The 14979-nt window shown below is 41.3% G+C and overlaps 1 protein-coding gene across 2 annotated transcripts in view; it reads right to left on the bottom strand.

The window, feature by feature from the left end:
• The window catches only part of LOC145355820 (uncharacterized), a 60960-nt gene that overhangs the window by 19280 nt on the left and 26701 nt on the right, over window positions 1–14979 (bottom strand). For both annotated transcript variants that reach the window (XM_080208216.1, XM_080208217.1), the window contains exon 3: window positions 103–293. In XM_080208216.1, the coding sequence (XP_080064342.1) occupies window positions 103–293 (191 nt within the window). The remainder of the gene's footprint in view (window positions 1–102; window positions 294–14979) is intronic.

The raw sequence follows: 14979 nt of genomic DNA, 5'->3' as shown, positions 1-14979 counted from the left end.
ACACAAGTTTGAAGTGCACTTAAATACCTGTGCTGGTAACAAAAACAAATTCTCACCAAGTTGTCACTGGCTTTTTGAGCAATGTGACCATACTATATTCACCTGTGTAATTTGAATTTGGAAAGTGGTATGAGGATTGCGGAAATGAGTCTTGTAATGTTTGATAGCTTCATCACGCCTATTGAAACCATTTCGACAGCGATAACAGTGCCAGTGCGCGCCTTTAAATTTCTTTTCTCCTTTGATAGTTCCAACGATATCACAGTGGTTACAGCAGCGAAGTATCTTCAAACCTTGTAAATATGAAAAATGAACCTGTTAAGCACCCATTAGGAAGTGCTACATAAACTTCAGCAAAATTCAAAGTGAATCATTAAGGTAGGTGCAAACTTGTAAATAAAAAACAGCATCTTCCCAAAAATCTGCTTGTAACAACCTTCTAATGTTCAAGTGAGTTTGATTACTCTACTTAATGAGGGGTTGGAAGGCAATAAAAGCAATAAATTTATCTGCTGTTCAACCAGAGGGTAATCTCACTTAATAATACTGGCAAGTTTGAGAAATGAAAACATTCTGCTATTGCAAATTTCACAAATGTGCAAACACTGTAACCAACTCAGGAGTGCTTCAGGCAGACTAGATTCCTCAGGCAGAGGTCACATCACTTTTACTACCATTTTGTAGCTGTATTTTGTTTATAGCTGTTTATGTCCATTTCTCTTCCATTAAGGACATCAGTATATAGTGACACCAATTTGACAAAAGTAGTCCCATTGTTGGCAAACTGGTGTCACTTGCCAGATTCATTTCATATCATGAAACACAGATAAAGGATGCTTAAATACCAAGTCAGACCAGTGATTTATGATATTGGCAGACTTTTTATATGCTGATGGGTTTATAATCATTGGAATCTAGGAGAATGCGGCAATATTATTCAAATATAGATGCTGAGGGGCTTGACAGGGTAGATGTCGAGGGGATATCATTAAAAAGAGGTTTCAGAACAAGAGATTATCCATTTAAGATGGAGATGAGGAGGAATTTCTCCTCTTAGGAGGGTCATAAATCTTTGGAATATTTCACCTCAGAAATCTCTAAAGGTCGAGTCACTGATTACATTCTAAGTGGAGACTGATAGATATTGAAACTCGAGAAATCAAGGGTTATGGCGAACAATTAGAAAAGTGCAGTTGAGGGACATAATCAGATCAGACAAGACCATATTCAATGACAAGTAGACTTTTATAGAATCCTATAGTGCAGAAAGAGGCCACTTGGTCGATCGAGTCTGCACCGAACACAATTCCACCTAGGCCTTATCCCCATGCATTTAACCTAGCTAGTCCCTCTGACACTAAAGGGCAATTCAGCCTGGCTAATTCACCAAACCTGCACATCTTTGGACTGTGGGAGGAAATCGGAGCACCTGGAGGAAGCCCCTGCAGACACAGGGAGAACTTGCAAACTCTGCCCAGACAGTCACCCAAGCCAGGAATTGAACCTGGGTCCCTGGCATGGTGAGACAGCAGTGCTAACCAATGCACCACCATGCTGCTGTTTAGTAGCTGTATGGCCTTTTCTGCTCTTATTCGAATGTTTTTATATTTTATGATAGTGGTATTAGAACCCAAATTGTAGCAAGTTCTTCCCAGAGATTTTTCTAGCTGTAACTTCCTAATCTTAGTTGGGATGTCATAGGTTTTGGGTAAACACTTTCTAACAGCCGATTCAACAACAGCTCACTCAGCCATCCAAAAGGAACTAGTTTCTGGATTTAAACCGACCAGGCAACAAAGATTGATATGAAGTATCGAAGTTACTAAAATGGTGATGAAAAGCTTTAAAATGAGATAAAATTTTTAAAGAAGAGGATATTTTGGCTGACCTGAATTTAAAAGCAAGTGGATTTTAATTCAGATTTTAAATTCTTGATTGTAAGCTTGGATAACACAACACGAGGTTATTTATTGCACAATAAATGTCATTAATACTATGACAACTGTCCTGAACCAACATTTTATCCTGTGTATAATCTTACTAGAGAATTACTGACATTGTTTTTACTGTATCCTTAACCCAACGCTCATTTATGAATGAATAATGTCACAAATTAAACAATTTCTTTCCATAAGTCCTTTTCGAGACAGGCATAAAATGACTATTTAATACTAATCAAACAGGAGAACATGCAAAGAATAGTAGCATGCAAATTTTATACCGAAGTAGAGAATCTCTAGTCTTTGGAAAATCTTAAAATTCCAACTATTTGGCTTATTTGCCCATTTTAATTTCCATGTGCACACAATATATAGTAATGTGTTCCTGCAGTGCTCCATTGGCAAATAGTCAATTTAAGATCTGGAGTTTTAGAAGATCAACGCATTTTAATAGTATTGCCATGACTTGGGACATATATTTTGCATATTCAATACCAGAATAAGCTATAACAAGACTAAATATGGTACCATTTAGTGGTGCATTTATTTAACCCCCATCACTAACTCCACTCCCTCTCCCCAGTCATTGTCTTAATCTGAATGAGACAGTTCATGACCTTCATGTCCTATATAATCCCAAGATGAGTTTCCAACTACGTATCTGTTCCATCATCAAGATTGCTTACTTCCTCCTCCATAAAACGATCTCTGCCTTAACTATATCCTGTGGTAAATGATTCTATCTTCTTATGTAAAGAAATTCCTCCTAACCTCACTCTTAATGATTGTTCTAAATTGATGCCACCTTTGTAGATGACACTCCAATCAGAAACTAAGCTTTTTTTTAAAAGTCATCTTATCAGCAGCATTCCTAATTTTTTTAACTGCCACTAAGTTTGTTCTTGGCCTTCTCTACTCCAAGAGTAGTCTGATGGATTGGGAATTGCTGGGTTGAATTTGTCCTGATTCTTCTGTACATGACATACCTGGGCAATTTTCCACATTGCTAGTTAGATACCAGTGTCGTAGCTATACTGCAACAATTTGGCTAGGACTCAACAGGTTCTGAATCACAAGTCTTCAGTGTTATTGCTGGAATGTTATCAGGGCCCACTGCCTTTACAGTATCCAGTGCTTTCACCCATTTCTTGATATCACGTAGAGTGAATCAAATTGGCTGAAGACTGACATCTGTGATACCTCCGGAAGAGGTCAATATTTTTAAAAATTTTATTTATTAGTGTTATAAGTAGGCTTATTATTAACACTGCCATGAAGTTACTGTGAAAATCCCTTAGTTGCATACTGTGGCACCTGTTCAGGCGCACTGAAAGAGAATTTAGCATAGCCAACCAGCACATGTTTTGGACTGTGGAAGGAAACCAGAACATCCAGAGGAAACCCACGCAGACACGGGGAGAACATGCAGATTCCACACTGACAATGACCCAAGCCAGGAATCAAACCTAAGTCCCTGGCGCTGTAAAGCAGCAACGCTAACCATAGTGCTACCCATGATATGGATCATCCACTTGGCAATTTGTGCTAAAGATTTTTGCGAATGCTTCAGCCTCATTTTGCACCGCTGAGCTGGGCTCCTCCATCATAGAGAATGGGGTATTTGGGGAACTGCCCCCTCCAGTGAGTTGTTTAATTGTCTACCACTGCTCACAGCCAGAGGTGGCAGAACAGGAGAACTTGGATCTGATCCATTGGTTGTGGAATTGCTTAGCTCTACCGATTACTTGACACTTGTGCTGTTTGGCATGCAAGTAATCCTGTTTTATAGCTTCACTAGGGTGACTTCTGATTTTTAGGTATGCCTGGTTTTGTTCCTGGAAGTGTTAGTCATTCCTAACAATACTGTCATGGGCAGGTGAACCTACAGCAGATTGGTGAGGATGAGTCAAGTATGTTTTTCCCTCTTGTTGGTTCCCTGACCACCTATCACAGCACTTTACCCGGCCAGTTTGGCCTGTTCTGGTACTATCAAGCTACTTTTTGTGATGAACATTGAAGTCCCCCTAGCAGTGTACATTCTGTGCCCTTGCCACTCTCGGTGCTTTCTCCAAGTGGTGTTCAACATGGAAAATATTAATTTATCAGCTGAGGGGGACAGAACGCGGTAATCAGCAGGTTTCCTTGCCCATGTTTGACCTGGTACCATTATGGAGTCCAAAGTTCAGGACTCCCAGGGCAACGTCCTCCCGACTATATACCTTTGTGTCGTCACCTCTGCTGGGTCTGTCCTGATGGTAACAAGTCTTTATCTGTACGATATGATTCCGTGAGTATGATTTACGCCACGCTGCTGCGTAACTTATCTGTGAGATAGCTCTCCCAATTTTGGCACAAGCCCCCAGATGTTAGTAAGGAGGACTTAGCAGGATCAATAAGATTAGGTTTGCCGTTGTCGTTTCTGGGGCCAAGGTCAATGCCAGGTGGTCTATCCAGTTTCATTCCTTTTTGTTCCATTTGTAGTGGTTGAAAACATCTGAGTGGCCATTTCAGACAGCGTTATGCTGTGGGTCAATACTCACATGTAGGCCAGATCAGATAAGGATAGCAAGTTTCCTTCCCTGAAAGATTTGAGTGAAAGATAATTGACAGTGGTTTCATGGTCATTCTTAGACTTCTAGTTCCTGATATTTTATTGAGTTTTCTCCATCTGCCGAGGGTGGATTTGAACCTGGGTCGCCAGAGAATTACCCTGAGCCTCTGGATTGCTAAAGTGACAAGACAACTATGCCAAAACCTCCCCTTAGATGAAGATGTGCATCATGTTCTTGCACAGTACCACCCCAGGTATCGTTGAAGATGATTTCGCAGAGTTGTCCTGCAGAGAACTGCTCCTTTAGCGTTGGAAAATCTCACTGCTAATGGAGAATCCACAGGGCATGCTGAGGAATCAACATCTGCTTACCAGAGACATTAATGTAGTGAATTTTCAAGATTCTTCATCCAGCAGGTTTTGCCAGAACCTGCACTTCGCATCCAAGATGCTGAAGATCTGGGCATCGGGCATGTCAGCTATGACTTATTCCACTGTTGATGCACTATGCGGATTTCACTGCAGTACAAGAATGTGGTAATGACAGTTGCCCTGTACACTAGGACTCCTATTGCATGGAGGCCAATGAGTATTTGTCAACAAAGGCTGAACTGCCACAACTAATCCATTGTTGGATCCCATTGTCGATGGTGACTGCAAGTACTCGACATATCAGCAGTGAAGATTTTCAAATATGAGATAAAGACATACAGTATAAGTACATCCTTTAGGCAAAAAAACAATGTTGAAAGAGTAGGGTTCCATATAAAGTAGCGAGATTAAAACTAAGATTTAAAGTAACACATACTAAAATTGATAATACTAAAAACATTAGGAAAAACACTGATGACTGATCAGGCAAGTGACAGATGCAAATTGATGTTGAGAAGGTGTTGGGTATTGTGCATTTTGGAAACGGTAAAACAAGAATGGGAGTGTACATTGAACTGAAAGATGCTGAGTGTGGAGTAACAGAAACGCCCAAGTGCAAAAACATAATTCCTTGAAAGTTTGATTGCATTTTGAATTTCACAAATAGTAACATAAAGTACAAGGGCATGGAGTTTGTGACATATTTGTAGAGACAATGATTAAGAAATGTTTAAAGACTGTGTGCAATTTATGGTTCTTTACTATAGAAAAGTTATTACAGCTTTAACAGAGTCAACTCTTCAAGACACCGAGGATGAAATACTTCAGTTGTGACGTAAAGCTTGAGCAAAGTTATGTAAGGGGTCAACAACAGTGCTATCAAGCAGCACTTACTCAGCAATAACCTGCTCACAGACGCTCAGTTTGGGTTCAGTCAGGATCTCTCAATTTCTGACCTCATTACAGCCTTTTTGGGGGAGTGTGGGGGAGGGGAACTTTCCAATGGTTGCAGTCATACCTGGTACAAAGGAAGATGGTTGTTGCAACTAGGAGGTGAATCACCTCAGCTCCAGGACATCACTGCAGGAGTTCCTTAGGATAATGTCCCAGATCCATCCACCTTCAGCTGCTTCAATAACCTTCCTTCCATCATAAAATCAGAAGTTGGGATGCTCACTGATGACTGTAAATATTCAGCATCATTCACGACTCCTCAAATACTGAAGCATTCCATATCCAAATGCAGAAAGACCTGGACAATATCGAGCCTTGGGCTGACAAGTAGCACGTTACATTCGAGCCACACAAGTGCCAGGCATCAAGGGAAGATCTAACCATCGCCCCTTAACATTCAATGGCACCCCATCACTGAATTCTCCACTATCATCATCCTGGGGGTTACCAGCGACCAGAAACTAAATTGGTCTAGGTATTATACAGCTAGGACAAGGTTTTTACAAATATCCTTTCTGAAAGGTCAATCTGTAAGGTTAACTCGGTTTCTCTCTGTGCAGATGCTGCACAGTGTTTCCCACTTTCTTTGATTCTATTCCAGATTTCCAACAATTGATATAAAAGTAAAATGCATTAAAGTTTTCAGAAATTTATCAACATCATTTAAAATTCATTTTGTAATATTTCAATGACTATACAATGTTTTAAATACTTTACTTTCAGAAAATAAGCAGCAAGATAATATACCTGGGAAAAGTGAACAAATTAGATATTGTAACTAAAATTATAAAAAGTAAATTCGTAGCATTGTGATTGACAAACTGCTTTTGAACTTGCTCATCAATCACAACAATAGATATTGTGAATTCGCTCGTTCCATTTCTTCTCAAAATTCTTTTGAGACCAGGCATGATTCCAGTCTTCTTTTGGATGATGTAATAAAAACCAGCACTTTAGGCTAAAGGTTTTGATTTAATACAACAGTGCTATTATCATCTTCAAAAACCAACTTTAAACAAAACACAAAATTAATTTGTGGAAGCAAAACACAGCAAAGAAAATAGAATATATTATTTCAGAGTTTTTTTGGATAATACTCACAAGCGTCCTTATTTATCATCTTCTCTTGGGCCAATTACTTTGACTGCAAATGATGTAACAGTACCAAGTGTCATGAGGAGTATGGTAAAGAAAGCCAGCAGCAAATTAGGCTATAAACATCGGAATTCTATCATAAAGCAATTCATCTACAAAACAGGCTTGCTGTCATGCCCTGCATGATTATGGACCATATGGACGAAGAACATGCCGAGAGTTTAAACTCCGGCCTATTATAAGGTAAATATTTTCAGTCAGGCATCAAGGTTGGGCATTGCGTCCTAGGTTATGGAGGCTATGATTTTGTTCCACTGATCCTGAACTTGTGTGAAAGTTGGCTGAGGTCAGAATTAAGCTCTGCTGTGATGTATTGTATGCTTGACTATTTTGACAAACCTATCAAAGCTCATGTATGGAGACTGGCCATTTGGATCGTTTTCACAATCACAGACCAGTCACCAAAAAGACAAGGGATAAAGGGCAAAATTTGGAAAAGGTAAAATGACCGTTGATCAATGGCACCATTGTGAAAAGATGTGAACTTCAAACAGTCAGGTGTATTTCAAACTAAACTTAAAAATCAACTTAAAATTACTAAAATGTGAAACCTCATTCTAATGGCAACGTATGCCCCACTTGCATTTCCACTACAGTTTGAAGTTGTCCTCGTAACCTGTTTTGGAGAGGCGAATCTGTGATTAAAATGTATAAATAAGGCTCAGCTCCTCAGATATTTGAGTTTAATGGCTGTGTGCTGAGTTTCTCAGTGCTCAAGAAAATTGATAGCTAAGGCAAGACGGTAGCTGTCAGATTTAACATTTTTTCTAGCTTGTGGACTAAGAGGAATATGCATTTCCCCCCATGCTCGGACTCAAGAAAATTATGATTCCTCCCATCCCCAATCCCTGAAATCTCTCCTTTCTGCTATATATCCCTATTTCTCTTTTCACTCCAAGCCTCCCTACCATGTCCCAATCTTTGGTGCCCTCCTCCCCACCTTACCTAGATTTTCTACAATTGTTAACAATCATTCCAAAAGTCTCCAGCTTTGGCCTTCTAATGTAAATTAACTGTCTGCTATGAACCAAATAAAAATATTGTGAATGAGGCCCTGCTTTTAAAAAGAAAATCAATCGCTGAACCCTACATTGTTGGTTTGAAAGGTTTCCCAACCACAAACATCCTCCCATGAATTGTTTAAAACTTCATTCACAGGATCTGGGTCAACATTTACTGCCCAACCCGAATGGCCTTCTTGAACCATGCAGTCCATGTGGTACAGGTATAATACAATTATACAAAATATAATTCCAAGTCAGGGTGGTGTGTGGCTTGGAGGGGATCTTGCAAGTGATTATGTTCCCACGCATCTGATGCCCTCGTCCCTCTAGTTGGTCATGGGATGGGAAGATGCTCTCCAAAGAGCCTTTGTGAGCCCTTGCAGTACACCCTGTTAATGGTACACACTGCTGCCACTCTTCTTTGGTGGTGACGGTAATGAATGTTTGTGGATGGGTGCCAATCAAGCAAGCTGCTTTGCCCTGGATGGTGCCAAGCTTCTTGAGTGTTGCTGGAGCTTCATTCATTCAAGGAAGTGGACAGCATTTCATCACACTCCTGACTTATGCACTGTGGATGATGGGCAGGCTTTGGGGAGTCAGGAGATAAGTTACTCACTACAGGAGTCCGAGCATTTGATCTCCTCTCATAGCCACAGTATTTATATGGCTAAAAGCAAAATTACTGCAGATGCTGGAATCTGAAACAAAAAGAGAAAATGCTGGAAAATCAAGCTTCGACAAAGGGTCATTTGGACTTGAAACATCAGCTCTTTTCTCTTTGCTGCCAGACCTGCTGAGATTTTCATACATTTTCTCTTTTGATATTCATATGGCTAGTCCAGTTCTGTTTATGGTCAACGGTAATCCCCAAGATGTAGATAACGGGGATTCAGTGATGGTAATGCTTTTGAATGTCATACGGTGACGATTAGATTCTTTCTTGTTGGCGATAGTCTTAGCTTGGAACTCGCATTGCATGAATGTACTTGCCACAGGTCAGCCCAAGCCCAGATATTGTCAAAGTATTCCTAACTTTGAACATGGATTGCTTCAGAATCTGAAGAGTTGCAAATTATGCCATGCAATCTTCAGCGAACATCTCTATTTCTGACCACATGATGGAAAGAACTTCATTGATAAAGCTGCTCAAGGTGGTTCGGCCGAGGATACTAACCCAAGGAGCTCTTGCATTAATGCCCTGGATCTGAAACGTTTGACCTCCAACAACCACATTCATCTTCCTTTCTGTTGGGTATGACTCCAACTAGTGGAAGGTTTCTCCCTAATCCCCACTGACTCCAGTTTTGTTAGGGCTTTGTGATGCCACACTTGACCAAGTGCTGCCTTGATGCCAAGGCCCTCACTTAACCTCTAAAGTTCAGCTCTTCTGTCAATGTTTGAACAAAGGCTGTAAAAAGATCTGGAGCAGAATCCAAACTGAGCATCAGTGAGCAGGTTATTGATAAGCAAATGCCACTTAATGACACTATTGATGACCCCTTCCATCACCTTATTGATGATTGAGAGTAGACTAATAGAGTGGTAACTGGCCTGGTTGGAATTGTCCTGCTTGTTGTGTACAAAACATATCTGGGCAGTTTTGCTAGGGGTCCTTGATTTCATACTCAGTCAAATGCTGCCTTGGTATCATGGAATAGTCACACTCACCTTTAGAATTCAGATCTTCTGTCCAAGTTTGAACAGTCAAATGTCACCTTGATATCATGGGCAGTCACACTGACCTCCAGAGTTCAGATCTTCTGTCCCAAGTTTGAACCAGGTTGTAACATCAGGATCTGACTGATCCTTGTGAAAGCCAAACTGAGTGTCAGTGAGCAGACTGTTGTTAATCTGGTGCCATTTGATAGCATGGTTGATGACCCCTTTCATTACTTTACTGAAAATTGAGAGGAGGCTGATGCTAATGCAGTAATTGAATTGATTGGATTTGTCCTGCTGTTGTACAGGACATCCTAGGGCAATTTTACACATTGCTGAACAGATGCTAGTATCGTAGCTGTGCTGCAATATCTTGGCTAAGGATGCAGCAAGTTCTGAAGCACAAGTCTTCAGTGTAATTGCTGGAATGTTATCAGAGCCCCTAGCCTTTGCAATATTCAGTGCATTTCTTGATAGCATGTGGAGTTTCCTGAAGACTGAAATCTGTGATGCTAGGGATTTCCTGAGGAAACCAAGCTGAATCATCCACTCAGCACTTCTGCCTGAAGATCACTGCAAATGCTTCAGCCTTATCTTTTGCACTGTGTGCTGAGGATGGGGATATTTGCGGAGTCTCCGCCACCAAACGAAGGCACATTATAGTTGTACACCAGCACCCATTTCAGCTCATGAAACAAAATACTCTCCTCCTAAACTATAATTGAGCCTGAAAAGAGCTTCCGATCTTGAACACTAGCCCAAAGCACTTGGTATTAATGGGAACAATTACGCAATATTGAAGTGACAATTTAAGTAGGTTTATAAGAACATAAGAAATAGGAGCAGGAGTAAGCCATCCAGCCCTTCGAGCCTGCCCCGCCATTCAATAAGATCATGGCTGATCTGTCGCTGCTCAGTTCCACTTTCCCGCTTTCTCCCCATAACCCTTAATCCCCTCTCTTATCAAAAACCCATCAACCCGCGTCTTAAAAATATTTAGCGAGGCAGCCTCCACCACTTCAACGGGCAGAGAATTCCAGAGATTCACCACCCTTTGAGTGAAGAAGTTCCTCCTCAACTCCGTTCTAAACCGCCCCCCTTTTATCTTGAGGCTGTGCCCCCTAGTCCTACTGTCTTTTTTGAGCGGGAAGAGTCTCTCCACCTCTATCCTATCCATCCCATTCATCATCTTATAAGTCTCAATGAGATCTCCCCTCATTCTTCTAAACTCTAACGAGTACATGCCCAGTTTATTCAGCCTCTCCTCATAGCTCAACCCCCTCAACTCCGGTATCAGCCTAGTAAACCTCCTCTGCACTCCCTCCAAGGCCAAAATATCTTTGCGCAGGTGCGGTGCCCAAAACTGCACACAGTACTCCAGCTGCGGCCTCACCAATGCCCTATACAGCTGCAGCAAGACCTCCCTACTTTTATATTCAATCCCCCTCGCTATGAAGGCCAGCATCCCATTTGCCTTCCTGACCACCTGCTGCACCTGCAAGCTGGGTTTTTGCGACTCATGCACAAGGACCCCGAGGTCCCTCTGCACCGTCGCCTGCTGCAGTTTTTCGCCCCGTAAGTAATAGTCCTTCCTACCATTCTTCCTACCAAAGTGGACCACCTCACAGTTGCCAACATTAAATTCCATTTGCCATTTCCTGGCCCATTCGCCCAGCCTATCTAGATCCTTCTGCAGACTCTCCACACCCTCCGCACAATTTGCCGTTCCCCCTATCTTGGTGTCATCAGCAAATTTCGACACCCTACACTCGGTTCCCTCCTCCAGATCATCTATATAAATGGTAAAAAGCTGAGGCCCCAGCACCGACCCCTGGGGCACTCCACTAGTCACCATCCGCCAATCCGAATAGCACCCGTTGACCCCCACTCTCTGCCTCCTATTTGACAACCAATCCTCTATCCACGCTAACACCCTACCCCCAACTCCATGTCCCTCGACCTTCTGCAATAACCTCTTTTGAGGTACTTTGTCAAACGCCTTCTGAAAATCTAGAAAGACCACATCCACCGGCTCTCCTCTATCCACCGCCCTAGACACATCCTCATAGAACTCCAGTAAATTTGTCAGACACGACTTCCCTTTAATGAAACCGTGTTGCGTCCGCCCTATCAAGCAATTCCCTTCAAGATGCCTCGCAATTTCCTCCTTAATGACAGATTCTAACATTTTACCACCACAGACGTTAAACTAATGTATCGCTCATTAGCAACAATATGTAAATGAACCTGGTGACAACCTGACCCTGCTTCATTTATCCAAAATACAGTCATTACAATCATTTTCCATTGGCCCTTTAGTTCTGTAGTCCATTTCTTTCAGCTGGCATTTTGTCTTTCCTATAAACAAAAAGGCAGAAACTACCTGCAACTAAGAAGGCAGGTGACATTCACAAAGTTTGCCACCAATATCACTCTCTAAGCTGGCTATGGTCTACAGGAAGGTTGCTGACCTCTGCTAACAACTTCCTATTCAGTTGCAAATAGGAACTGAACTCTGTGGGAGAAATAAAAAAAGCATCACTCTCTCTATTGCTGCTGTGCTATCATGCTTCCTCAAACTGCAAAAATGATCAGAAAGTCATAATTATTATACATTTTAAGTGTTCCAGAAATGAATTGGAACAATATCTTCAAACTGCCAATTGTGAAGCACAAACTCTTCAGTGTTAGATTTACCTCCAATAGTTGGTTGCTGTTGGAAATGAAAATACTGCACCGTGATTTGAGCTTTGGCATTTTTCGGTTAGTCCTTGATCCAGCCATCTTTACTCATGTCCCATCAGCAGCTTCAAAGGTGACTTCAGCCATGTGAAGAAATTGTAATGCAGCTGAATGTGACACTAAACTCTTCTTTTACAGTAGAAAATTGAAAAGTTACATGACGCTGATGGACAAGTAAAATTGTGTTATTGAAGCTTTATCAATATCTCAATTCTCAACTTGCTGGACTTTTCCACAACACTCACTTTAGGTTAGGGAAGCAATGGACAAAAAACAAATTTCTACAACAGAAACATTGAAATCATCAATCTTCCTCCATCTCTTTCATAAGGACATCTGTTTTAAATGTGGTCTTCTAATGCCTTTTAGTGTTCAAATACATGCCAACTTAGAAGATGGTTAAACAAGATAACATTTTGGCTCATCCAACCAGAAAGATCCTTAAGTTCTTACATTGCAACATCCAGTTGATTCTTCTGATTAGTTATTAATTGATTGCAGAGTTTTCAGTTCCAGGATTCTTATTTCATGTGTTCTTGTGTACAGAAATGCCTTCTTATGTTAGTCCTGCAGTCGTCTTAGTGATGAGTGCAGTGATGAGTCTGGGAAAGGATGTGTAAATAGTTTGAGTCATGTTGAGATCAAAAAGGAGGTGGTATTGGGGTTCTTGAGAAACATCAAGGTAGACAAATCCCCAGGGCCTGATGGGATACATCCCAGAATACTGAGAGAGACAAGAGAGGAAATTACTGGGGCCTTGAGAGAAATCTTTGTATCCTCACTGGCTACAGGGGAGGTGCCAGAGGATTGGAGAATAGCCAATGTTTAAGAAGGGTAGCAAGAATAATCCAAGTAATTACAGGCCGGTGATAGGGAAATTACTGGACAGAATTCTTCGAGTCAGGATTTATTCTCACTCGGAAATAAGTGAATGTATTAGTGAGAGGCAACATGGTTTTGTGAAGGGGAGGTTGTGTCTCACAAACTTGATTGAGTTTTTCGAGGAAGTGACAAAGATGATTGATGATGATAAGGTAGTGGATGTTGTCTACATGGACTTCAGTAAGGCCTCTGACAAGGTCCCTCATGTCAGACTGGTGCAGAAGGTGAAGTTGCATGGGATCAGAGGATACAAAACTGTCTCGGTCATAGAAGACAGAGGGTAGCAGTGGAAGGGTGCGTTTCTGAATGGAGGGCTATGACAAGTGCTGTTCCTCAGGGATCAGTGCTGGGACCTTTGCTGTTTGCGATATATATAAATGATTTGGAGTAAAATGTAACTGGATTGATTAGTAAGTTTGCGGATGACACAATGCTTGGTGGATTTTCAGATAGCGATAAGGACCATCAGAGGATGCAGCATGATATACATCAGTTGGAGACTTGGGCAGAGAGATGGCAGATGGAGTTTAATCCGGACAAATGTGAGGTAATGCATTTTGGAAGGTCCAATACAGATAGGAAATATACAGTAAACGGCAGAATCCTTAGGAGTATTGATAGGCAAAGGGATCTGGGTGTACAGATACACAGGTCACTGAAAGTGGCAATGCAGGTGGAGGAGGTAGTCAAGAGAAGGCATACGGCATGCTTGCCTTCATCAGCCGGGGTATTGAGTTTTAAAATTGGCAAGTCACGTTGACGCTTTATAGAACCTTAGTGAGGCCGCACTTGGAATATTGTGTTCAATTCTGGTTGCCACACTAGCAAAAGGATATGGAGGCTTTGGAGAGGGTACAGAAAAGTTTTACCAGGATGTTGCCTGGTATGGAGAGCATTAGCTATAAAGGAGAGATTGGAGAAACTTGGTTTGTTCTCACTTGATTGACAGGGGTTGAAGGGAGACCTGATAGAAGTCTACATGATTATGAGAGACATGGACAGAGTGAATAGTCAGAAGCTTTTTCCCAGGGTGGAAGTGTCAATTACTAGGGGGCACAGGTTTAAGGTGTGAGCGGCAAGTTTTAAAAGAGATGTACGAGGAGGATTTTTTTTTTTACACAGAGGTGGGTGCTTGGAACTCGTTGCCAGGGGAGCTAGGGGAAGCGGATACGATAGTGACTTTTAAGGGGCATCTTGACAAGTATATGAATGAGATGGGAATACAGGGATATAGTTCCTGGAAGTGTAGGAGGTTTTAGTTAAGTTGGGCAGCATGGTCGATGCAGGCTTGGAGGGCTGTAGGACCTGTTCCTGTGCTATAATTTCTTTCGTTCTTTGTCTTTTGAGGTTAAATTAATGACCTCTCCTGTCCTGCTTTACAACTTAAATAGTTTCAGCAAATTACCTTTTCTAAGCATCTTAAAATCTTTCACATTTCTAGAAGATCAGGTTAAATCTGTTCATTCAAGGCTGAACAGTCTAAGTTTCTCCAATCTTTTCTCACAACTAAGACCCCTCCATCAAAGACAGATTCATCCCTGCACTGCTTCCAGTATTAACATAACTCACTAGTGTTCCATTGCCTGGAACCAAACACAGTACTTAAGAAGTAACCTGACCAGTTTAATTACCTTTTTTTTTCATTTTTGATTTATGGTCTTCCTTAGATAGATATTTTGAGCATCAAGTTTATTAGGACTCTTAGGTCTTTTGCACTGCT

The sequence above is a fragment of the Carcharhinus amblyrhynchos genome, chromosome 20, assembly GCF_965287045.1.
Source record: "Carcharhinus amblyrhynchos chromosome 20, sCarAmb.v2.hapA, whole genome shotgun sequence".
NCBI lineage: Eukaryota > Metazoa > Chordata > Chondrichthyes > Carcharhiniformes > Carcharhinidae > Carcharhinus > Carcharhinus amblyrhynchos.
The sequence above is the reverse complement of the archived record's forward strand: the minus strand, read 5'-3'. Positions and strand labels throughout refer to the sequence as shown.